Source organism: Anolis carolinensis, chromosome 6 (genome assembly GCF_035594765.1).
Source record: "Anolis carolinensis isolate JA03-04 chromosome 6, rAnoCar3.1.pri, whole genome shotgun sequence".
Taxonomy (NCBI): domain Eukaryota; kingdom Metazoa; phylum Chordata; class Lepidosauria; order Squamata; family Dactyloidae; genus Anolis; species Anolis carolinensis.
This window is the reverse complement of record NC_085846.1, coordinates 98141934-98167310: the sequence shown is the minus strand read 5'-3', so window position 1 is coordinate 98167310 and position 25377 is coordinate 98141934. Positions and strand designations below refer to the sequence as shown.

Genomic DNA, 25377 nt, shown 5'->3' with positions numbered 1-25377 from the left:
TCAATATGTTTGTGCATGGCTTAGTAAGCAATGTTCTCTGGGTGAGCAAACTCTTAACTGGGATAGGCAGAAATAAACCTTGTCAGTGATGGCTCCCATTTTATAGAACTTCGTCTTCTGAAGGAAACCTGCCAGGATGTCCATTTTGCTGTATTTCTGAAATCAAGGGAAGATCTTTGTTTTATCTCCAGCCTTTTCGGCTTTAATTATTTTAAACATCATCTCTTACTGACAAATAATATTTTATTACTATTTTATTTCGTTTTCCCCTTTCATTAAGTATTATGGAGACCGAGTGGTAACAGAGGATACATAAAGTAATCAAATGTTGTACCGTATATACTCGAAGATAAGCCGAGTTTTTCCGCCCTTTTTATCAGTTGAAAAAGCCTCCCTCGGCTTATAATGGGGTCACAGGCAGCAGGGTCAAGATGGGCAGCGGAGTCTGGAGGCCATTGCTTGCAATAGATGATATATTTCTCTCCTCCCTTATCAGTGTGTTTGTTTTTCCAAAGCCTCCCTAGCTCTTAACCAAGGAAGGTTTTGAAAAGGAAAATAAGCCCTTGCAAGTCAGGAAGAAAACTATATATATACCCATGAATCTTATAAAAGCATTTTCCCCTGAAATGTTTGTTAATCTCTGCTACAGATATATAGGCACTTCCCCTTGCAAGCCTTTGCAATCCCTATGTACCTAAATATTTGTATCTCTATATATTAATTTTATATATGAATTTCCCCTCATGTTTGCAAGTATTTGCAAATCCTATATACATATAGATATCTAGAGATTTCCATATACCTGTATATCTGTATCTATGTGTATACATTATTTTTATATATAAATTTTTGCCTCTGCATGTCTTTGCAATTCCTATGCAGATATAATTATCTATATAGAGAGAGATGTCGAGCTAGATATATATGAATATAGATATATAGGGCTTGGAAATACTACAGAGGAAATGCACACGTACACACACACACACACACATATAGATTTCTAGATAGATGCAGGAGGGAAATGCACATATATAGAGAGGATTTTTAGGGGGAAATGCATATGTGAAATTAGTATATATAATTGTAAATCTATATCTAGCTCTGCATTGTTTATATAGGCATTGAATGTTGCCTGTTACTATGTTGGAAGCCGGCCTGAGTCCCCATGGGGAGTTAGGGTGGGGTACAAATGAAGTTTTATTGTTGTTGTTTTTGTTAAGTTATTGTTAATACCATATTGTTTTTGTTGACCCTACTTTTCCCCTTACAGAGCTAGTTTACTGTTTTTCTTTGAAATACGGTAAATATTCAAAAATATTTAACTTGCTGGTGCATTAATTAATGTAATTTTATCGGTATCTATTTTTATTTTGAAATTTACCAGTAGCTGCTGCATTTTCCACCCTCGGCTTATACTCAAGTCAATAAGTTTTCCCAGTTTTTTATGGTAAAATTAAGTGTCTCGGCTTATATTTGGGTCGGCTTATACTCGAGTATACGGTATTTTATTTTGTTTAAAGGGAGTAGACTAATAAAGAATAATAACTATTAGACAATGGGAATATATAGATTTTTACAGTTGTTTAGTTGTAGTGTTTAGTATGTAGCTGTGCAATTTTGGTAGTGTTCTAAATCTAAAATGACTGCTGGTGTTTATTTGTTTTTGTTTTTTGGAATAAAATATTTTAAAATGGATAAAATAAATTATGTATTCTAGTTTTATTGCAAGTAGTTTTACCGGTATGTGTTGTGCTGTATCATGTGTACATTACATAAAACATGTTTTATTTTACATTGGGTTTTTTAAAAAAGCAAATACAGTATGGCAATATCCACTAGGGCACATAGTGACAATTTGAAGCTCCAGATATTAAGAAAAGAGATTACGGAAGAAAACCCATAATAAATTCTTCTTTCATCATAATTCCTTATCTTCAGATTGATTGCTGAGAATCTGTCCACTGCCCTAATATGTCATGAGGAATGGGACATAAAGAACTTCTAGACCACCGATTTCACTGAGAATACTTTACACTAATATCACTCTACCAAATACAGTGGGGGAAAAGTATTTAGTCAGATACCAATTGTACAAGTTCTCCCACTTAAAAAGATGAGAGAGGCCTCTAATTGACATCATAGGTAGACCTTAACTATGAGAGGCAACATGAGAAAACACATCCAGAAAATCACATTGTTTGATTTTTCACGAATTTATTTGCAAAGTATTGTGGAAAGTAAGTATTTCGTCACCTACAACAAGCAAGATTTCTGGGTCTCACAGACCTGTAACTTCTTCTTTAAGAGGCTCCTCTGTCCTCCACTCATTACCTGTAGGAATGGCACCTATTTGAACTTGTATTCAGTATAAAAGATACCTGTCCACAACCTCAAGCAGTCACACTCCAAACTCCACTATTGGTGAAGACCAAAGAGCTGTCGAAGGACACCAGAAACAAAATTGTAGCCCTGCACCAGACTGGAAAGACTGAATCTTCAATAGGCAAGCAGCTTGGTGTGAAGAAATCAACTGTGGGAGCAATAATTAGAAAATGGAAAAGATACAAGACCACTGATAATCTCCCTCGATCTGGGGCTCAACGCAAGATCTCACCTTGTGGGGTCAAAATGATCACAAGAATGGTGAACAAAAATCCCAAAACCACACCCGGGGGGGGGGGGGGGGGGGCTTAGTGAATGACCTGCAGAGAGCTGGAATCAACATCTCAAGGGCTACCATCAGTAACACACTACGTCAACAGGGACTCAGATCCTGCAGTGCCAGACGTGTCCCCCTACTTAAGCCAGTACATGTCTGTACCCGACTGAAGTTTGCTAGAGAGTATTTGGATGATCCAGAAGAGTATTGGGAGAATGTCATATGGGCAGATGAAACCAAATTTTCTGTTTGGCAGAAACACAACTCATTGTGTTTGGAGGAGCAAGAATGCTGTGTTGCATCCAATGAACATCATACCTACTGTGAAGCATGGAGGTGACAACATCATACTTTGGGGCTGTTTCTCTACAAAGGGACCAGGGTGACTGATCCGTATACATAAAAGAATGAATGGGGCCATGTATCGAGAGATTTTGAGTGCAAGCCTCCTTCCATCAGCAAGGGCACTGAAGATAAAACATGGCTGGGTCTTTCAGCATGACAATGATCCCAAGCACACCGCCAGGGCAACGAAGGAGTGGCTTCATAAGAAGGCCTAGCCAGTCTCCAGATCTCAACCCTATAGAAAACCTTTGTAGGGAGTTGAAAGTCCATGTTGCCCAGCGACAGCCCCAAAACATCACTGCTCTTGAGGAGATCTACATGGAGGAATGGGACGACATACCAGCAACATTGTCTGCCAACCCTGTGAGGACTTACAGAAAACGTTTGACCTCTGTCATTGCTAATAAAGGATATATAACAAAGTATTGAGATGAGCTTTTATTATGGACCAAATACCTATTTTCCACCATAATTTGCAAATAAATTTGTGAAAAATCAGACAATGTGATTTTCTGGATGTGTTTTCTCATGTTGTCTCTCATAGTTGAGGTCTGATGAAATACTTTTTTCCCTACTGTAGAGGTAAAAGAAGTCTCCTTTCATGTTACATTATTCAGTGTCAAGAACAGAACTCATATTCCCAACAAATGTCTTCACCAAATACGTATTTCTATAATTCAGTGTTTCTTTTTCTTTTTGCATTCTTCATTAGTAAATCAACTAATAGTTTGCCTTTTTAAAGCATGAATTGTCCTTCTATGGTACTATTTGCTGTTAGGTAAAGGTAAAGGTTTTCCCCTGACATTAAGTCTAGACATGTTGAACTCTGGGGATTGGTGCTCATCTCCATTTCTAAGCTGAAGAGCCAGCATTGTCAGTAGATGCCTCCAAGGTCATGTGGCCGGCATGACTGCATGGAGCACCGTTACCTTCCCGCCGGAGCGGTACCTATTGATCTACTCACACTGGCATGTTTTCGAACTGCTAGGTTGGTAGAAGCTGGGGCTAATAGCAGGAGCTCACCCCGTTCCCCAGATTTGAACCGGCAACCTTTCAGTCAACAAGTTCAGCAGCTCAGCAGTTTAACCCGATGAGCCACCAGAGGCTCCCCATTATTTGCTATTGCATGCCTTCAAATCATTTCCAAGTTAAGGAGACCCTAAGGGAGTGGTGCCAAATATATGGCCCTCCAGGTGTTTTGGACTTTAGCTTCAACAATTCCTGACCATTGGACAAGCTGGCTAGGACTTCTGGAAGTTGTAGGGTCACAAGTTTGACACCTCTGCCCTAAGGTAAACCTATTGTGTTGTTTTCTTGGTAAAATTTATTCAGATGAGATTTGCCATTGCCTTCCTCTGAGGCCGAGAGTGTACAACTTGACCAAGGTCCAGTGGGTTTCTGTTGCTGACAATAAAATAAAATAAAATAACATTTGTAACATTTTAATGACAATTTCTGTTCTACAACATCAAATGCCAAACAACTCTTTGAATGTTTAGATTTTTTTTTTTTTTTTTGGTGTCAGGAGCAACCGGAGTTGCTTCTGGAGTGAGAGAATTGGCCGTCTGCAAGGACGTTGCCCAGGGGACGCCCGGATGTTTTGATGTTTTTACCATCCTTGTGGGAGGCTTCTCTCGTGTCCCCGCATGGACCTGGAGCTGATAGAGGGAGCTCATCCACACTCTCCCCGGGTGGGATTCGAACCTGGCAGCTTTCAGGTCAGCAACCCAACCTTCAAGTCACTTAGTCCACTACCACTACGCCATCTGTTTAGATGAGGTAGTTACATTGCTATTTATAAAGGAAAACACTACAGGTAGAATCAACCATACATTTACTATAAGAAGATTATGCAATTTTACAAAACCATTATTAAGACATCTGTGGAACAGAGGCAATCTTGACAGGCAATCATCTGAATCTGACCCTTACAATTTAATATATATATATATGGGGCCTCCCACTTACACTTACAGATTCTTTCCAAAAATATACCACAGTATTTACAAAATTATCTCTACCTCCTAAGGGTATACAAACATTTCTTTAAATGAATGCTGAGACCTCAAAGATAATTACAGAATGCTTCTTATGCTATCTGATGTGATGAGAGGGCCATTTTTTCCTAATGTGCCTGGAACTGGTACCACATTTGTGCTACAATATTACTGGATTCAAATAGTTTCCTGGAAACATTGCCTTGGACTAGCAGTCAGTAATATGCACATACATCCAGACCTATGTAATACCTATGTTACAAGAATAAAACATGGCTGCTTACATACAGTGTCTTTAGTTTTGTTCTACATTGTTAAGTTAGATCAAATACAAAAAAAGATGCAAAGGTGAAATAAATTAACACATTTTATAATTATTGTATTTAAATGCTACAGATTCTCTTGAAAATGTTTCAGTACAGAAAAATGTGAAGGCGCTTATTTGTTCCAATTCCAATTTCATATATTAGCTGTAACAGGGAGTAAAAAGATGCTTATCCTAGTGCATAAAGTGGTTGCTAAGCTAATATAGCTTGGAAATATACAGGTCACTTAGATACACTAATGTCTGGAAATCTCAAGCATCAAAACCAACAGCACTGTAAATATTAAATTATTTTAGTTCAATAAACCATACCATTTTTGATATGGCAATATACCTTTCACTCCCTCCTCTCTTTTATTGTTCTAAAATGTAGTAAGGAAATATTCAAAAGTATGCTATAGCAGATTTTTCTATGGCACCTGAAGTAAGCTATTTCCCTAAGTTAATGTAACTATGTTTTATATTTATTTCAATTCTATATCATTAAACTATTATTGTTGACATTTTTATTGTTTTTACCCTCTTTATTGCTATAAGCTGCAGAAGATTTATGTCAAAAGGTAGGACAGAAATTAAAAATAATAAATCCCATTTTTATAGATATATGGGAAAAGAAGAACTGGGAAATCAGAAGGCATCAAAAAAGGAAGAAAGGAAACCAGTCCAGGAATAGGAAGAAGAAATCCTGTGCCTCTCAGAGTACTCCTTTTTCTGAACTCTTGAACTCACAGTTGAAACAGGTCCTATCTATGGGACAATATGCAAATATAAATTATACTTTGAGAACCAGCATGATATAGTGGTTTGCTACTGCAAGTTAGCACTCTAACTTATCAGCCAATTGAAACTATAAATATTTAGTGCTCCCACCCCTAGTCCTCTAGACCTGTGCTTGACTGTACCCCTCCCTCCTTAGGCTCCCTCATACTCCGTGAATGCTCCTATCTCTACCTCAAGACTCTCTTCCCTTTTCATTTCCTCTAGTCATTTTTATTTTAAACAGTATTTTGTGCTTTAGCCTTTTAATACACCTCTGTATTTTAGCTTTTATCCTAGACTATAATGATTTTAATGTGTATAATGCTTGCATGAGACTGTATCCTACTCTTCTTATGCTGGTCTATGACTGTAATAAAATTTGTTTGTTTGTTTGTGGTTTGAGTGTTGGGATAGGACACAGAGACATGGGTTTGAATCCCTGCTTGGCCAAAGAAATCAACCGTGTACCCTTGGGCAAGTCATGCTCTCTCAGCTTCAGGGAAAAGCAAGGGCGGCCCTCCGCTGAACAAGAAAACTTTGTGGTAGGGTTGCCTTAAGTCAGCAATGACTTGAAAGCACAGAACAAGAAAAACAAAACATGCATCAAGAATAGAAAAGTAACCAAAACAAAAGATGCCAAAGTTCACTTACTTTCTCTGTAGTTACAGTGAGAGAAGGAACTAAAGATGGTGAGGAATCGGATTGCTTCTTGTGTCTTTGTTTATGTTTGTCTTTTTCTTTATATTTCTAAAAAAAGCAGGAAAGCAAAATAAAATGCAATATTTGATTTCTCATCATTAGGATTATGATTTTTTTTCAATTTTAAAAGTGAACATGAATTTATGTTAGCTGAGTTTCAGATGTATAGGAAACAATGGCCATTACACCAGAAGAACTAATGTTAAAATCACGGTTTTGCGTAATATTTTATAAAAGCATTTCTACGTTATTTGTGTATTGGCTTGACATACTAGGCATCAATGATTTGTAATTGCTACTAGTGCTTCCTGGCACATCAAGAACACTTGGGGAGAGTGCGTTTCTGGTTTGCCATCTGCAAGTATTAAAAAATACAAGAAACAGTAGTATCTCTTCCCTTGCTTCTAACAATAAGAAAAGTGGGAAGACAAAATAAGAAATTCTACTATTTTTGTCCTTTCTGAAGTTCTGCAGGAGGTGAAAAAACACTATTTCGTTTTCAAACAGTAGCTCCAAGTGCACAAGTCCAAGTTTTTCCAAACTTGGAAAAAGTGTGAGTAGTCTTGACGACAGTGTCCTAACACAACCCCAAGTTCAAACTGTGTTTTACAAAGCTGTCTTATTTAATTAATAAATACAAAACTTAATCATCAATCCAGTTTGGACAAAATGCTATGGAAAGATTGCTCAAAATCTGATGTAGATGCTTCTGATCTCTTTGTGGCAAGAGATAAAAAAAAGGAAGAGATGCTTGCAAATAAGTGCTCAGTGTTATGTTTGAGTGAAGCCACTGACGAATAATGAATTTCACATTTGGATGTATGATTGATCCCAAAATAACAAAATGGATACCATCAGAAGAAGACCTATTTGCTTTAATACAAATACACCTTAGTTAACAAAAGTTCTAACAAAGCAGCACTTTTTTACAGCCCCCCTTCTTGTATTCTATCTAGCTAGATTTTTTTTGGAGCATCGGCATTGAGAGGTTAGTGAGGGAAGTTGTGTGTGGAAAAATGCAGACTTTCAATTCTTAATTGCAACAATGTATCTGAAGTATACAGTGCAGTAAATATTGGCCTGAGAAAGAATGGGATTCTACTCTAGGCGTTCCTATTATGGCTGTGTACACTTGCGTACAACAGGCAAGGTAAAAAGCTGCTTCAAAATTACTTGCTGAGTATATATATATTTAAAAATAGAAGGAAAAGGGTAAAGGAGATTAGCCTTCCACACCAAATATCCTGGCATACTGCATAGGTCTATAAGTTTCACCAACAAAATGAAAATCATTAGAAAAGTGGAGGTCTTAAAAGAAAAGAAAAGAAATCTTGGGAAGCATTTTGGAAGTTTTCAGGTGGTCTCTAGAAGATTCAAAACATATGAATATACTTATTCAAATCTGACCTGGCCTGTTTGTTTCATCTCAAATATGCATAATGTTAATTTTGAATAAAAGTCTGCTGAAACATGTTGAACTGCTCATCTTTTAGTGGTATAGGAACCTGTTCCTATTCTTTCCATGTTAGGTCTATCTCTGGTACCTAAAGTTCTGTTAACTAATGTATACCTAATTTTTTAATTCGGGGGGGGGGCAGCATCAGAGGGAGCAATCGCCACCACAATGGAATTAAATAAAACGAACAGTCAAAAATACAATGGCAAATAAGATAGAAAGAGAACATTCACACTTTCTTATTATGCATGATTAAGGTTGTCAGTTACATATAAAAGGAATTTTAATTGAAGTAGTAAATAATCTTCCAAAAATATTTATTACAGCCTGATTCTCCTGTCACACTGTCTGTAGGGTTCAAGCACATTGACTTGCACAACATTATTTCAGATATCGGTGATTGTATACGTATGTACATAAATTCTAAACACATACAGACAGAGCTTAAATGTTCATCACATCATAATCATATAATTATTATAATTATTGTAATTATCGGCAATAGTATTTTTGTTATTACCGAGACAATTGATATGCTGGACAGCGAGGCATAACATTTCACTACTATTAAAGTTATAAAAACCTAATCCCTTTTCTTATGCATTTTGTTCCATTCTATTTAATAGATTTATTCTGGGTAAGTGTGTGTAGTACAGTAATTTGAATTAACAACAGTTCTCAAGTGAAAGTTAAATGTTTAAGCCTATATTTTCATTTTTCCCCTCTGATATGTAAAACCCTTTAAAAAAAACTATTCTTTTCCCTCAGACTACAATTAATAAATTAAACTAGACCATATGTTTTTACCCTAATTCCCTATTTCTATTAAGACTAATCAGTACTCTTAACAAGGATCTGCACATCACCAACAAACTTGACTGAGAATTAAGAATATTGATTGGGATACCGTTATATACCACCACTTATTTCTGTAAAACGGTTGAAACCGAATACTATTATCTTACCTTAGAATGGGTCTTGCTGAAGTCAATGGAACTTATTTCTGACACAGACATAGGACTGTGCTACGATCCCATTTACATTTACCTTTTCTTTAATGTCTCAGAAAAGTTTTACTTCTCTCTAATAACAATTTCCAGCATAGGCTCCAGTGGTGACTTCTACTGGCAGAACAGTAGACTCAAGCAGAATTGGATGGATGAACCCTAACAACTGCAGTCCCTTGTGTACCTCCAAATACTGTTCTGGAGGCCTGAGAAACCAGCTGAACTGAGTCTAAGGACAGCAGGGAGGACTGCAAGGGAGAGGGGAGGAAATAACATTCCACTGTGCCATCTGCCATGTTTGTTTTAACCATCAAGTATGAAAGATTGACAAAAATGATCACAACTGGAGGAGGAGTTGGAGAGATTTGGTGTCTTACCATTCTGGGCACTTGAGATAGAGAAGAATGGCAGTGGCCATTTTTAATAAGGGCCTACGGCAATAATCCTCTCTACAGAGGCAGACATACTCCTATTAAAAATTATTATTATTATTATTATTATTAAACTTTATTTGTACCCCGCTAGCATCTCCCGAAGGACTCGATGCGGCTTACAAAGGCCAAGGCCTCAACACACAATATAACAATACAAACAAAAGCAAATTAAAAGAATTAAAACAGTATAAACCACAAGCAATAACAATACGCTAAAACACAATAGAACTGGGACGGGCCAGAATAATGGGTACAAGATTAAAAGTGCTGGTGTGACAGGTGATATATAAGGCTTATAGGGCAAGTGCAGAGTGCGATATGCGATCTAAATTCTAATAAGATGCTTATGGGACTTGGTATTGGAGATTTCCTGTTAATCTGGGAAGTCACATTGGAACAGCCAGGTCTTCAAGTTCTTTCTGAAGACTGCCAATGTAGGGGCCTGTCTGAGATCCTTGGGGTGTTCCAGAGTCGGGGGGCCACCACGGAGAAGGCCCTGTCTCGTGTCCCCACCAACCACGCTTGTGACGCAGGCGGGATCACGAGCAGGGCCTCTCCAGATGACCGAAGTGAATGCGTGGGTTCGTAGATAGAGATGCGGTCACGGAGGTAGGATGGTCCCAAACCGTTCAGGGCTTTGTAGGTAAGCACCTGCACCTTAAATTGGGCTCGGAAAATAAATGGCAGCCAGTGGAGCTCCTTGAACAGGAGGGTTGACCTCTCTCTGTAAGGGGCCCCAGTTAACATCCTGGCTGCTGCTCGTTGGACCAGTTGGAACTTCCGAGCTGTTTTCAAGGGAAGCCCCACGTAGAGCGCATTACAGTAGTCCAGTCTGGAGGTGACCAAGGCATGGACCACCCTGGCCAGATCAGCCTTCGCGAGGTACGGTCGCAGTTGGCGCACGAGTCTCAATTGTGCGAAGGCCCTCCCAGACACCGCCGACGCCTGGGCCTCAAGCGTAAGCGATGAACCCAGGAGGACTCCCAAACTGCGGACTTGTGGCTTCAGGGGGAGTGTAACCCCGTCCAGCACAGGTTGCCACCCTATACCCCGTTCAGGTTTACAATCGACCAGGAGGACCTCTGTCTTGTCGGGATTGATCTTCAGCTTGTTCCTCCTCATCCAGATAGACACAGCGGCCAGGCACTCGTCCAGCACCCGAGAGGCCTCCTTGGAATTAGGTGGAAAGGAGTAGTAGAGTTGTGCGTCATCTGCATAGAGGTGACACCCAACTCCAAAACTCCGGATAGCCTCTCCCAGCGGTTTCATGTAGATGTTAAAGAACATGGGAGACAGAGTAGAACCTTGCGGGACCCCACAGCTCAAAGGTCAGGGGTCCGAGCAGGCGTCTCCCAGCTTCACCATCTGGGATCGACCCTCCAGGAAGGATTGGAGCCATGACAAAACCGTGCCCCCGAGACCCATCCCAGAGAGTCGTCCCAGAAGGATACCATGATCGATGGTATCGAAAGCCGCTGAGATGTCCAAGAGAACCAACAGGGTCACACTCCCCCTGTCCAGCTCTCTACGGAGGTCATCCACCAAGGCGACCAAGGCTGTCTCGGTGCCATGGCCAGGCCTGAAACCAGACTGTGACTGATCTAGGTAGTTGATGTCATCTAGAAAGCCCTGGAGCTGGGAGGCAACCACCTGCTCCAGCACCTTACCCAAGAAAGGGAAATTGTTCAGCACCGTGGAGTCAAGGGAAACCTTTTTAAGGAGTGGATGAACCACGGCTTGTTTCAGATAAGATGGAAAAAAACCCTGCTCCAACGATGCATTAATGATCAACACAAACCAATCAACCAGCCCCTCCCTGGCCGATTTAATTAGCCAAGACAGGCAAGGGTCCAGAGCCGACATGGTTGCCCTCACAGCCCCAAGGACCTCCACCACGTTCTCAGGAAGAACAAGCCTAAAAGAATCCCACAAAATTGGACAAGCAGATGCCTCAATCACCTCCCCTGGCACTGTGGTGGAATTGGAGTCAAGCTCAAGGCGTATCTGAGCGACTTTGTCTGCAAAATGGTGTGCGAAATCGCGACACCGAGTTGCTGGGTCGTCCAAAGCCTCCTCCACCACAGGTGGCTGAAGGAGTTCCCCAACGATCCGAAACAACTCCGATGATCTATTTGCTGCAGACGCTATACAGGCAGTCATATAGGACTCCTTGGCTGCCCATATAGCCACGGTATACGCCCTAAGAAAGGCTGTAGCCCGTGCTCGGTCAGACACGTCCCGAGAACTCCTCCAAGTGCGCTCTAGCCCCCTCCTTGTATGCTTCATCACAGCCAGCTCCCCGGTGAACCAGGGAGACGGCTTGTCATGACACAACGTGATGGGGCGTTCGGGAGCGATCGTATGTGACTGCTTTGTTCTCCCTACAGACATTTTAAGATCTGCAATGCAATTTACATCCCATCCATCGTGACCCCTCAAATAAACAGATCCTCTTTAGTGCTTTAGATTTGTTTATCACATGCCCTAAAGTTTTACACTTGACATCCATGGAACATAGCAAAATTCATAATTTTGGCTCCGAAATCTGCCTTCAATTTATAAATGATCTCAACTTATACTTTAGTATATGCAGGAAAACTAATTATGAAAATAGATAACATTTTAGCACTGAAGATCCTAAGAAGAATTGTATTACTGTATATTCACATGCATATGTTGACCTTACATATAAGTCAAGGGCAGGTTTTGGAGCCAAATCTATGGATTTTGATATGACCAATTGATAAGTTGAGTGCCATTCCACAGAAAGAGGAAAACACCAATGCTGACTCAGGAGGCTACGCGCCTTGGCCGCCACCATCATTTCTCCACCCAGGCATTTTAAGAGTCAGAAGCAGTGCCATGGCACGGGTTGATGGTTCTTTCAGGTTTTCTTGGACTGAACTAAGCTCTTGCCTTTCACCACTCTACTGAGAGAGAGGGGATGGTTCCTTTTTGATAAGGGTTAAGAGAGACTGATCTGGAGATATTTCATCCTAGATTTTTGGGCTGATTTTTTTACAAAAAAATCTAGATTTATACATTATATACGGTAAAAATTCTTTATATTAGATAGCCCTTCTTTTGAGAAAACTGTACAAGTAAAGTAAGATAATGAACAGATAGCTGAATGTGAGGAATAAAATATTAAATGGTTATAGAACACCCTTTATGGTAAGAGTGTTATATTTAAGAACAATTTAAGAAGAGAATGGTGCATGTTCAAGTATAAAAACAGAAATTCAGCTATTTAGTCTAAGAAACATAATAGAAGAGCAAAAGAATGCACTTTAAAGTTGGATAAATGAATTTTGCAAAAAGCAATGTGTAAAGACCAATAAATATTGGCTAAGGTCTCCATGTATCATTAAGTTTATTTAAAAGTAATTTTACATAATATTTATTCTGGATATTATTAATTTTGTCACTTGCTCATCTTCGTTTTTTTTAATGTGAATGAGAATGCCTTCCAAAAGCAACAGTTAAAAGCAAATAGATTTTAAAAAGTAAATGAGGAAGTAGGTGTAAATGATAGATTTAATGAGCTGGTTTACAAGCCAAGCTAAACTACAGTTTAACACTACTAGAATGGGCTATGTTTTCAAGCTCTGAGCTGGTTCAATTAATTACCTCCTGGTTTGATCAAAGCATGGTTTGATCTTATACCTAAACTGGCAAACCAAGACTGCAATCCTAATTTAAGTGACTCACACAAAGAGTTCTGGAAAAGCAACAGAGGACTGATCTCATAGTTCCGAACCATTGTTCAGTATCACATGTGTACTGAGCACATGCATTCTTGAACAAGATAAAGCAATCTGTTCTTATCCTCCAACAACACTAAAATAATAGATCAACTATTAACTCAGTGCTCAAGAATTGGTATTGGAAGGAAACTCAGCCCAATGCTTTCTATAAATGAAGAGCAAAATGTGAGAACCATAAATTGCAACTAACTCAGATCCTATCAGTTTCAGAACCTAATACTGATAAGGTCCCCAGGCAGAAGCTCTGAGCAATCCTTTAGAACTAAGAAAAGAATGAGACAAACTTTTGTGAAAAATGAACAGAATGTTAATTAGAAGATGGTTCGGGCATTTACACAGAAAATAGACAGTCCAACATTTACAATAGCAAAGTCATAAGTAAAAACATATAATTAAATTAACTGTTTCTTTACATGTTTACATTATTCAATGCTTAACTGGAATAAGATAAAACTAATTAGACATTTTCCTATTCCTAAATTAAAGAAGAGCATAACCTCCATTCTTACTCTTAGAAATATACAATATACCAGTGCAAATTAAGAATATAGGTTGAGCATCCCTTATCAGGAATTCCAATATCCTAAACTGCCCATGTGGGTGGCTAAGATAGTAACATTTTTGTTTTCTGATAGTTCAGTGTATACAAGCTTTGTATCTTGCACAAAACAATTAAAATATTGTGTATAAAATTATGTTAAGGGTTTTGCTTAATGAGTATATGAAGCATAAATTAAGTATGTGTTTAGACTTAGGTTCCATCGCAATTTATCATTATGTATATATAAATTCAAATACAGGTGTTTCAAAATCTGAGGGAGTTTGAAATCTAAAACACTTCTGGTCCCAGGTATTTCAGGTAAGAGATGGCACCCATGATAGCACAAGCTGGCATATAAACCCAGCTATGTCTAATGTCAAAAATAAATTATATCCATACATTTAACACAAACTCACAATGAAACATTAGAAGATACTCCATGATAAATAAATAATTTAATAGGATGGAAAATGAAAAGTCATTTTCGCACTCATGAACAAAAAATCCCTACAGTTTTTGTTCAGCCTTTATGCTCAGGAATAATTTAAAGACTGAAGATAACTAGGATTTGCCTAAGTATTTGAACTAGTATCAATAAATATAAGTGCTGCAAATCAAAATATTATTTTAAGCCAAATAGTAAAACTAGGTCTCACAATTATGTTCCCAATTTCACAAACACAAATGGATCCCAATCTGAAGGGAAAAGGTAATCACCATTAATATACTTATTTAATTTTTGTCCCTTCTTCCAAGAAAAATGGCAGTGTGTAACAATAATAAACATTAAAACAATAGATTTAAAGCCTATCAATAAAAAGAAGAGCAGCCAAATAGTTAAAAACCCCTTTGACTGCATTCCAGTTTAAACGCCAAAAAAATCTGAGTAAAATGTAAAAACGGGCTTGCCACATTTGTAACCTATGGAATGGTCAATTCAATGAATGAAAAGATAAGCATGTAATCTAGGGAGACTCATTACTGGTCCGCCTACATAAATGAAATATTCCTATTCCCCAAAGGGGAAAATATCCAAAATTATAGCTAGCAGTAATCCTAGATGCCATTTACTAAACAGATGGGCTTGATATAATCTTCAGTTGATCACTTTGATCCTTGTAATTTGCCACTTGCCCAAGGCTAGAAACAACTGCATTCCAGGTAATCCCATGAACTGCAAGCAGCATGGCTTTATAACAGCACAGTATTTCTTAAAGGCTACAAACAAGAAAATGCCAGATAACACAAGTAACTAACTCATCTTAGCTGTGTCCAGCAGTGCACAAACTGTCCAAGAGAGAGGCAGAGCTGGCCACCATCAGGATGAGTACACCGTTCATCTTTTTTAAACTTCTGAGCAGAGCGTACAGTTTCTTTTTCATTTTTGTCTTAAATCTGCTATCACCTCAAGTCAGAACACGAGAAGCCAATACATCATACATTATGCTGGCATGCAACATAACAACAGCATGACAACTGCAACTAGCATAGCCCCTGAATCTTCCTGTGTTTAAAAGCAATGGTGACTATGCCAATAGCAGGTTGTGTCCCATAAATTTTTTCTAATGCAAAAGCAAGATGCAAGTGGATCAGTCTCTGTAAAAATGCCCCTTGGAGAAGGGCAGAGTAGAAACAAAGATACATGAAGAAAAATTATCTGCAGGTCAGACATTATTCCTATACAGTACTTTATATAAAGCTTTTTTGACATAATATCTACAACAGGAGAAGATAGTACATTATCAAAGGAGGGATCACTGAATTCAACACAATATAAGCAACTGAATATAAATGCAGCACGGATTGACTACACCATTTTTGACAGAGATCAGGTGATTAAAGTTTATATTAATAAACTTTATTTGTATCCCACCCCATCTCCCCATAGGGGTCTTTATGTCATATGAAGAGATACTTCTCTTGTAGTACCACTACCATGAACAAACCTTTTGAAAGATCTTCACTACAGATCTTTCATGCTCACTATGCAATGCAAGTTCCAGCTATGCCTTAGAAGTTTGCTCTCCCACTACAGCTGCTTCACATCCCCAGTAGAAGAAAACACTTGGGGGCAGCCATGTCTCATGGTCAAAGGACAGACTGCTGTTCTACATTTCAATCAGCCTATCACCAAGGTTACCATGGAATTCAACCTATATATCCTCCCAGAGTGCCTGGCAATCCTACACACCAAGTCTCATTGGACAAATCATTCAGTTGTTTCAATACCCTTAAAGGGTTCCTGAGAGCTCATAAGAACTCAAAAACCCATCTGATGACAACACTGAAATTCCATTTACTTACTTCCAACTTCCACCCTAGTAAAAATTAATTCTAAGTAACCAGCTCAGAAATGTTAACAGCTGTGTTCAGCTTGGAGAACCATGACAGGGTTCTATCACCAAGCTTTAAGAAATTATAATACTTATATGATCTTGTCATTTCCATTTACAGAATACAGAACAGCTATATATCAGTGTAAGAACCCTACATTCCACCACATCCAGTTTGCTCATTGTTTACTCCTTTGGTTACAGCTGGCAGGCACAATAGTGTTATTTATGGTACCTTGAATACAGAGAACAAATATCAGATAAACAGTCAAGACAGATTACAAAACAAGAGCTCTTCAACTACACACATCACCTAATTTTAAATTGTACGGTACAGGTACAACAAGAGTGAATTACTATATATGTTGGTATTCTATATGCACAGTTTAACACATCACAATTCAGCAAGTTACAACTAAATGTCCATCACATCCAGAGTAATCAAAATATAAAATGCTCTTTAAGTATTTGGAAACTACAGCTGGTAAAGAATGATGCACCCACACTGTTCCTATTATCCAGCTCATGTTACTTACTGTTTGATCTTATTTGCTCCTAATGTGCTTCCAGGCATAATTCAGTATATTCTTTATATTATCTTAAAAACTCTATACTCTTTGAATCATAGGTTGTCATCCACATTTTCCCACGTGAAAATCCATGTTAAGCAGGGACATGGCTTAATGTACTATCACCATCCAAAGTCCAGGTGATGGCAGCATAAGAGAGGATATTTTTAATGCCTGTCCCTAAATGCTGAATCTCACCCCTTGAAGATTGTTGTATGTACCATACATTACACAATCTGTAAAGACACATTTCATGACGTCTTCCTACCTGATTAATATTTGTTGTAATATGGAGTACATCCTATTTTAAGTGTTTTTATGTTATTTTATGCTGTTTGCATCTGTTAAAAGATTGTGAAGACCTTTTTTATTGGAAAGACCTCTAAATGTTTATGTGAAAGACCTATAAAATTTAAACTGTTGCCACAAAAAACTACCTAAATGCCCAAGAAAGCTACCTAGGTGTAGAAAAAACTTATCCAAATAGGTGTAATAGAGGAAAGTAAATGAGAAAGCTAGGCAAAATGATCCAGGAAGGGGTCTGTGTACCAAAGTATAAATCCGAAATCAAGTTAAAGGCTTCTAATCAGAAGCAGACAGGCAGACCTTCAAGAATTTGACAAGTGGAACATTATTCTGGAGCCTCAGTTAAGTAGGGCAAGATGTAAAAATTGTAAGCAGAGATCAAAGAGAGATGAACCATCTGCTCAGTAATCAATCCTAGGTTTGTTTATGTAGTTCCACTCAGTTTTACCAATCAATGTAGCAGGGTCATGCAAGCACTCCTTGGCTATGCGAAGCTCAAAAACAAAGACCTCACAAAATATTATCTTCCCAAAATAATATTATAAAATGTATGTTTTGGCAATGGTGAAGTGAGATGCAGCAAACTCCCCAGGTTTAATCTATGGAAAACATGTTGGATGTGGCAAAGTTCAAGAAACAATTCAGTCTTAAACTGAACTAGCCTGAAATGAAAGTGGATTATAGAAGGAAATAAAAAATGGACTTCCTTTTTCAGTAATGGAATGAAGGATGGCCTGGAATTGCTTATTTCTCCTCTCTGCTCCAGAAGCCAAGGTCATCACAGTCTTTTTTACTTTCCCCTAAAAGGAGAGCAAATCCTCCCTCACTTTCAGGTTAACAAGCTCCAAAAGGCAAGAATGATTCCACAGTTACTTACAAACAAATTTCTAAAATTATATACAAAATACACAGATTGACAAAGGGAAGAGAGATACTTTAAACCAATAGCTTTTTCCATACCACAGTGAGTAAATGTGAGGCAAACTACCCTCCATTATACTGCTAAAATAGGAAGTTCACTGTAAATCCAACTTTCGATTTTCAGCAATGGAGGAAAGCAGCCCAGAGAGAACAGTAGCAATCAATCAATCCAGGCTAAATGTATCACACTGTGGGTCTGCTACCATTCTCTGAAGTATACTGTTCACCCAAATCCAAGGCATTCCTGTCAATTTTTTACAAGTGGACAGAGCTCAAGCTGGAGCCTTGCACATGTTACATAACGACTGGGGCAGAAGTTATGAAGGTACTCATAGAACACGGATAGGAAGAAATGAACATGGCATCAGACAGTATAAAACTGTCAATTTCATCCAAGCATATTTTAACTGAACGTCTGGTGTATTTGGCTAGGACCCAGAAGACCAGGGTTTGAATAACCAAACCGCAATGGAAGCCATTGGTTGACCTAAGGGAAGACACATTTTTTTCCCTGGGAAGGCAGCAATGGGAAACTTTATCTGAACAAATCTTGCCAATAATACAACAGGGTTATCATGTCAACATCAACATTTTAATACATGCCTCACATCTCACTTGTGTCCAATAAAAAAAACTGTGTTATAAAGGTAGGGTCCAAGTGCAGCATTAGAACTGATATCAAACAAGCAAACGTTCCCACTCTGAGTAGGCTACCAATTCTGAGACTCCTTATGCTAAAGTAATTGCAACTGAAAATAAAATTTAATAGAATAATTGCTTAAATGTCACTTTTCAGGGGCTCTAAGGATTGGTCCTGATAGGTTCTTAAGAATCAGATCTACACCCTAGAAAAGGGGCTGATAGATAATTGAGGACTTCAGGGCTGCATTGCCATTTAGAATCTCTTTAATGTAATGATATCTAGACATCTTAGAATACTAGTGACAGTGCAGAGTATTAGGTCTGATCCCAGGCTCAAGCCCATTTTGCCAGATAGTAAGGAAAGTTTCAATGGTGGCTCTGGCTGTAGAGATTTTTCACAACATCTGAACACACTCTCCAAGCCACCTCAAAATATATTTGGTAAAAACCCTTCAGGCTACTAGTATAAAACCTTTTTTCATATTTTAGGAGTTTTCCCTTTCTGTCTCCACATATGAAACTGTAAGCAGTCTGGTTGGAGCTATAAAATGTTCTCGGACAGTAGATCTGAGCTGTGATGGAGACCTGGATTCTTAATTAGATAGTGCCCGTAGATCCAAAACTCAGGCTATTCTGGGACATCTGGAGTTGGGGGTATGGTGATCTCTGTTCCCTGGAAAGTAGTGGAAGTGAGCCAAGTTGATTTTATAGCATTTACCTTTAAGATTCCCTGCATCTATAATCTGGAGATTACCTTGAAACTTTGTGATTCATTGGAAAAGCAATAGATTGGCTACAGGAAGTCAGCCCTGCTCTCGATCCCACCTGCCTCACAAGCGCGGCTGGTGGGGATGAGAGACAGGGCCTTCTCGGTGGTGGCTCCTCGGCTATGTAACTCCCTCCCCAGTGACATCTGGCAGGCTCCATCCCTTCTGGGATTTAGAAAGAAGTTGAAGACCTGGCTATGTGCACAAGCGTTTAATGAATGAACTCAGTTAGCGTTGACATGGATTGGATTAAGGCTCTTGCACAAGGTCTGATAGATGATTGACATATATATTCGGTGTTGCACTGTGTTAATTCTTTTATATATTGTACTAGCTGTGCCCGGCCACGTGTTGCTGTGGCGAAGTATGGTGGTATGAGAAATAAAGTATTGAGGAATTGGTGGTAGTTAAGGTAAAGGGTAAACATTTTCCCCTGACATTAAGTCCAGTCGTGTCTGACTCTGGGGGTTGGCTCTGATTCAGTTTGTCAGATCAGTTATTCCCTGTATAGACACACACACCCCTGAACTCAGCTGAAAAATTCATATTGCTGCTGCCCCAAATAAAACAGTAAGCCACCCCAACTGTCTTTGGATCTGCAGCCGTCTGTGCCTCTGAGTTGAGGGTGAAAGGAAAGAATTGGCTTTAGGATCTAAGGAGACATTACTCATCTTTCCTGGTTCTAAAGAGAATGGCTTCTTTCTTGTCCTTAGTCTATATGAAGACACTTTCCAGGAAGGATCAGAAGAAGTAGTTCTCACCAGTCTTTTAGCCACAGGTAGTGCCAGACTACCATCTGATAGATGTCTGTGTAAAGAAGGTAATGGCTGCGGTACGAATAGCCAAGCCGTTTCCCTCACGGGACTTAGGCAACATGATTTATTTTTCCCTTCAAGTAACCTGTAGGATTCATACTCATCTTTGGAATGGCAGTCCCTGAAAGCACGACAGCCAACAGAATAGGGATCAGTGCTGTTTTAAATTTAGATATAGTATCAGTAGGAAAAGTGTAGAAATGTCAGCTTTTTCCCATATTGTTCTTAGCATCTACAGGGAGGCCATTTTTCCAATAGGAAATCTAGGTGTATATCTGAGAAGGGGACAGCTTACTGGAGGCATACACTTTGAAGTTAGAAATCTCATGAGTCTCTAGGAATTTCTTGCTTTGTGTAAGAAAGTGCTAAAATCATCACCTGTCCATACTGAAGTTTACAGAAGACACTGCTATCTGAAGAGAGGACTCCTTTTTTCCTGTCAGAGGGCAATAAGGAAATGGATGCATCATGGTACTGAGGGATGGGGAGAGCTGTGCAAAATTTTGTTTGTGCCTCACTTGTCATATCTATTTCATAAAATATTAAAAAACGCAAAAGGCACCCATGCAAAAAACTTATGATTCAAAACACTGTCCTATGATTTTTAGAAGAGTTGTGTAAGTCTCATAAGTGGCTCCAGGTCTCCATCGGGGGTGCCACTGCACCCCAAAAGGGCTGGGTTTGGTTCCCCCAAAGGGCCCTGAGGAGAATAACGGGGTTGGAGTGGAGGGAGAAGCCTCGCTCTTTACATTTACAAACAAAAAGATGAAAGAGAGGTAAGAAGACATCATAAATAGTCACTCTTCACTCACTATAGTAAGTACACTGCAACCCCCATGTGCATGAGGGATACATTCTTAATGTGGATATTGGAAACAGTAGATGATAGCAACAAACGACAAAGAGCATAGTTTGTACAGGAGAACCTAAGTAAATGAATGAACAAGTGAAATGACAGAAAAGTGAAACCACATATATCAGTTTGGTAAGTACACAGCTCATACTATACAAGGGAAACGCTAATATACAAAAAAGACACACCAAAAATAATGCTCATTCTGAAGATACAAAAATAACGAGGAGTTCCATTTCTCATCATGTTCAGAACACATTACATTTTGTGAGCTAGTCTCATTGCCTTTAAGGTTATCAGTTTCTTGGCATTGTGAACTCCAGTAGGGAATCAGAAGTTTTATTGGGAACTATTACGTTGCTTTTAAATACTGCTAAAATGTATAATACCTAAACTTGATTGCTAGACCCAGTCAGAGAAGACCCTGTGAATCAACAGAAATTTGTTAGATAAGATTAATGTAAGTTTCACTGATTTAGTCGAAACTAACAAGTTGAAACTAATCATGTTGAAACTAACAAGTGGATTTAAACCACAGAATATTTGCTACTTGATAACTTCATTTTACTGGCAGCTTTTAGATTTTATTTAAAGCAAAGGATTTTATGAACAATGACATGAAACAAATAATTTTGAGAAATTCAGAATATTTTGATTGACTTCAAATTCCATTCAGTTTAATTTAGGTCACACGTGGCACCTTGTTTTTACACAGTGCAGGCTATATTATGTAATGAGTGTCAGAGACTGAAAAGTTGTTTGGTAGTCCTAAAGATCTGGAGATTCTAGTTGAGCAAGTATAACAAGAAGTTCCCCACCCAAGTTTTTATTATAACCTGAAGAAGCATGCAGGCTACAACTGTCAGTTTCTAAATGCTACCAATTGATCCCCTTCTGCAACATTACCCAAGCTCATAACTATCATAGGTGTGTCTCATATACACTCTTTACCTTTACAATTATGGAAAAATTCTTACTTGATGAAGGAATTTAAAATTTTTCACAACTGAAATATAACTGAGTAAATAGATATGTTACTAATTGTTACGTTAAAAGATAAAGTGGGTTAAAAGGGTATGACTACTAAAAAATTATTTAGAATCTACCTGACAGGCAAACAATCACCAGCACTATTCTAGCCAATGTTGACATTTGATGTTGTTTTGTTCAACAAAACCCTTTCACTAAATCCCATTCTATTCTGCCCTCCCTTTGGCTGTTTTTCCTGCCCACAACAGAAATTCTGTGTTCTTTAGTCACTGAGCATGCTCAGTCCCCATTAGTCTCTCCCACTCAGTTTTCCTCCCCAAAGGCTTGTTTTTAGATTTCTGTATTAACACATCTCTCCTGTGCACAATTTTTTTCCTTCCGGCTACATAAGGAAACAAATGTATAAAATGAACTTGCCAGTAGTAAACATATAGCAAGTGTTATTATTCTTGGTCTAAACCCCGGAAAGAATGGTTTCAACAGTAATATTTTCCTTAGGAAAACTAATGATTTATATGTTGTCAATAAATTGCATCAACAAATTCACAAGAACATTCCAACAGAGCTTCCAGTTGGAGAAGAGAAGAGTAACAATACACCTAAAATATATTCTGAGATAAAAACTTCATATAAAGGCCTAACTTCAATTTTAATAGACAATCTAACATAGTGAAAACATCATACTAAGGCCAGTATTCTTTTATGGGGAGAATTTAGCCCTACCGTTACAAACTGCAATGTCAGCATGTAGTTAGAATATCTCCCTCTGTACCTCAGGCATTATTTTCTTTATGAGGCATTGAGTCTACCTTTCATGCACAACAAATGCGGCTTCTAACACACCAAATACTAATAAGTCATAGCAGGGATTTCCCTTCCTTGCTCCTAGTTTCCAGGTTCCAGGTTAGGGCCATCCAGTCCAACCCCGTTAAGAAGCAGGAAAATCACATTCAAAGCACCTCCGACAGATGGCCAACTACAAGCATTTCATTTGCTCTCTGGGTTCCTCACAGAGTGTAGAAGGAAAAAGAATAAATGTAGTTGTTCTCAAATCATGTTTGAAACCCTGAGTTTCCTTTCCCCAGGAGAAAAGCTGGCTTTCCAGGAAAGGCACTGGAGTCCCACTCAAAACTCTATCTGCCACTAGGACCAGAGATTCATCGATGTCATAAAGCCTGTCTACATCCATTGATGCTATCTGGCCATGGAGATCTACAGGGAAGTAGGAGTCATCCAATTCATGGATAACTGCAAGAGAGGCCCACATCACTATCCCCCAAAACAGTTCTACACTCCTGCACTAAAAATTATTCCCACTCTTCAATAGTTGAATTTAAGACCAATAAAACTACTCAGTTTGATGGGTTTTCTACTACTAAGTTATCGAATTAGTGCTAATTAAAAATTAAATGAAAATATTTGAGCAGAAAAAAATAGGATTAGGATGCTTAACACTAAGGAAATTCTTCTATACCAAATTAATGCCTACACTGCCACATGGTTAAGTGTGAAAAGCCAACTCTCTCCAATGCTAAGAAAACAAGTATTTCACAAAACAAAATGATACTGAATATAAGTTTAGAACATCTAGAATCTCCTTTTCTCTTAAGGAGATTTCAGTTATTTTCTGCAGATTTAGTGTTTTAGTTCTACACAATGGAAAACAAATACTTTAAGCAATTGTAAATTTGGTATTGTGAGCCAAAAATGTGCAAGTATTCACTTACCAACACTGAATCAACCTTCTTCCCTAAACTATCTAAAATCAAAGTATAAGAAGAATAAGTCAACAGGGATACAATTAGTGTTTAGTGCTTTATTAATTTTTTTTACAATTTATTGAAAGAGTACAATTTTCCATATGAATGACAATGACACCTTGTAATTTAGAGTAGAGAAAGGCTGCTAATACCACCAAAAGATCAGCCAACAGCAATATGACTTTCTTCAACAGATAAGTGAAATGGATACATGAAAGACTACAATGAACAGTAAGATATGACACCAACTAATATTTCAGGAACTAGTATGCTAGTTATATAGTCAAATGAAATACAAGTTGACTACATTTTACAAGAACTAGAATTAAATTGATTGCATGCAAGAAACTCTGTTCTAAGACCATTTTTTCCACAGAGTGAAACAAGGATGACACTGGAAAATGAAATGTAGACAAATAGAAAGCTCTCTGGTAGGTCCTGTTATCTCTGGATAAACATGCATATAGTTTTAATATAACTCTTTCCTATATCGCAAAAACCAAACATCTTCATAGATTTAATGATTACTGATGAAACATTCAGAAGATGTTAATATGATAAAGTAGATGTGTTACTTAACATATCCACTTACTTTTTTCTCCTTCTCATGGTGCTTATCCTGAGAGTGAGAGGAAGAATCACTTAAACTTTGATCACATGACCTATTAGATCCCCGTTTGCTCTTTTTCTAAAAAGACAAAATATATATTCATGACATGAATATAAATAGAAGTTATCTAAACTATGTCTAACACCCATCTCATCACTAAAAACATAAATTAATAAATTAATCTGAGAGCAAACCAAAAATGTATTATCTCAGCAGAATTCTTTGTTCATGGGAAATATAGACCATCTGCTGTATATACTGTATATTCGATGGGTAAATTGGATTAAGTCAGACTTCTATGTTTATAAATATATGTAGACTAATATTTGTCTACCTTATATGTCTGAAGTGGCCAGCATAAAGAAACAGCATTTTAAAATAGTCTTTCTAGTTTTTTTCTGGTTTAAATAAATAAAAGAGCAAAATAAGTAGTAAAATCAATAGAGAGAGCATCTCCATACACCTTAACATATAAGTAGGAATATATACTTAGAATCATAGAATCATAGAATAATAGAGTTGGAAGAGACCTCATGGGCCATCCAGTCCAACCCCCTGCCAAGAAGCAGGAAATCGCATTCAAAGCACCCCCGACACTCAAAACCACCAAGATTCCAAACAACCAAGATCTTTCTCATTCAATTTATTTCTCATCCACACAGTACTTAAAATAAAAATGCTTTTAACAAATTGCAGGATCTATAAGCTTCAATATAACAGTGGAAGATGGTTTACTTGTTCTTTCACAGTGTCGCAGAAAGTAGTTCAAATTACATTCTTACCATGAGAAGGAGAAAAGGGGGGATGTCTATGGCCATA

The 25377-nt window shown here is 38.2% G+C and overlaps 1 protein-coding gene across 9 annotated transcripts in view; it reads right to left on the bottom strand.

Annotated features, from left to right (window-relative positions):
* The window catches only part of mllt10 (MLLT10 histone lysine methyltransferase DOT1L cofactor), a 145591-nt gene that overhangs the window by 51732 nt on the left and 68482 nt on the right, over positions 1–25377 (bottom strand). For 2 of the 9 annotated variants that reach the window (XM_016994300.2, XM_008112445.3), the window contains 3 exons: positions 24541–24636; positions 6740–6835; positions 79–156 (listed from right to left, as the gene is read on the bottom strand). The exons of 1 other annotated variant lie outside the window; for it this stretch is intronic. In XM_016994300.2, coding sequence (XP_016849789.1) covers positions 79–156; positions 6740–6835; positions 24541–24636 — 270 coding nt within the window. Of the gene's footprint in view, positions 1–78; positions 157–6739; positions 6836–23915; positions 23945–24540; positions 24637–25377 lie in introns of those variants that run through there. 6 more of the 9 variants (XM_062984442.1, XM_016994301.2, XM_062984446.1 and 3 more) reach the window with 5 other exon arrangements.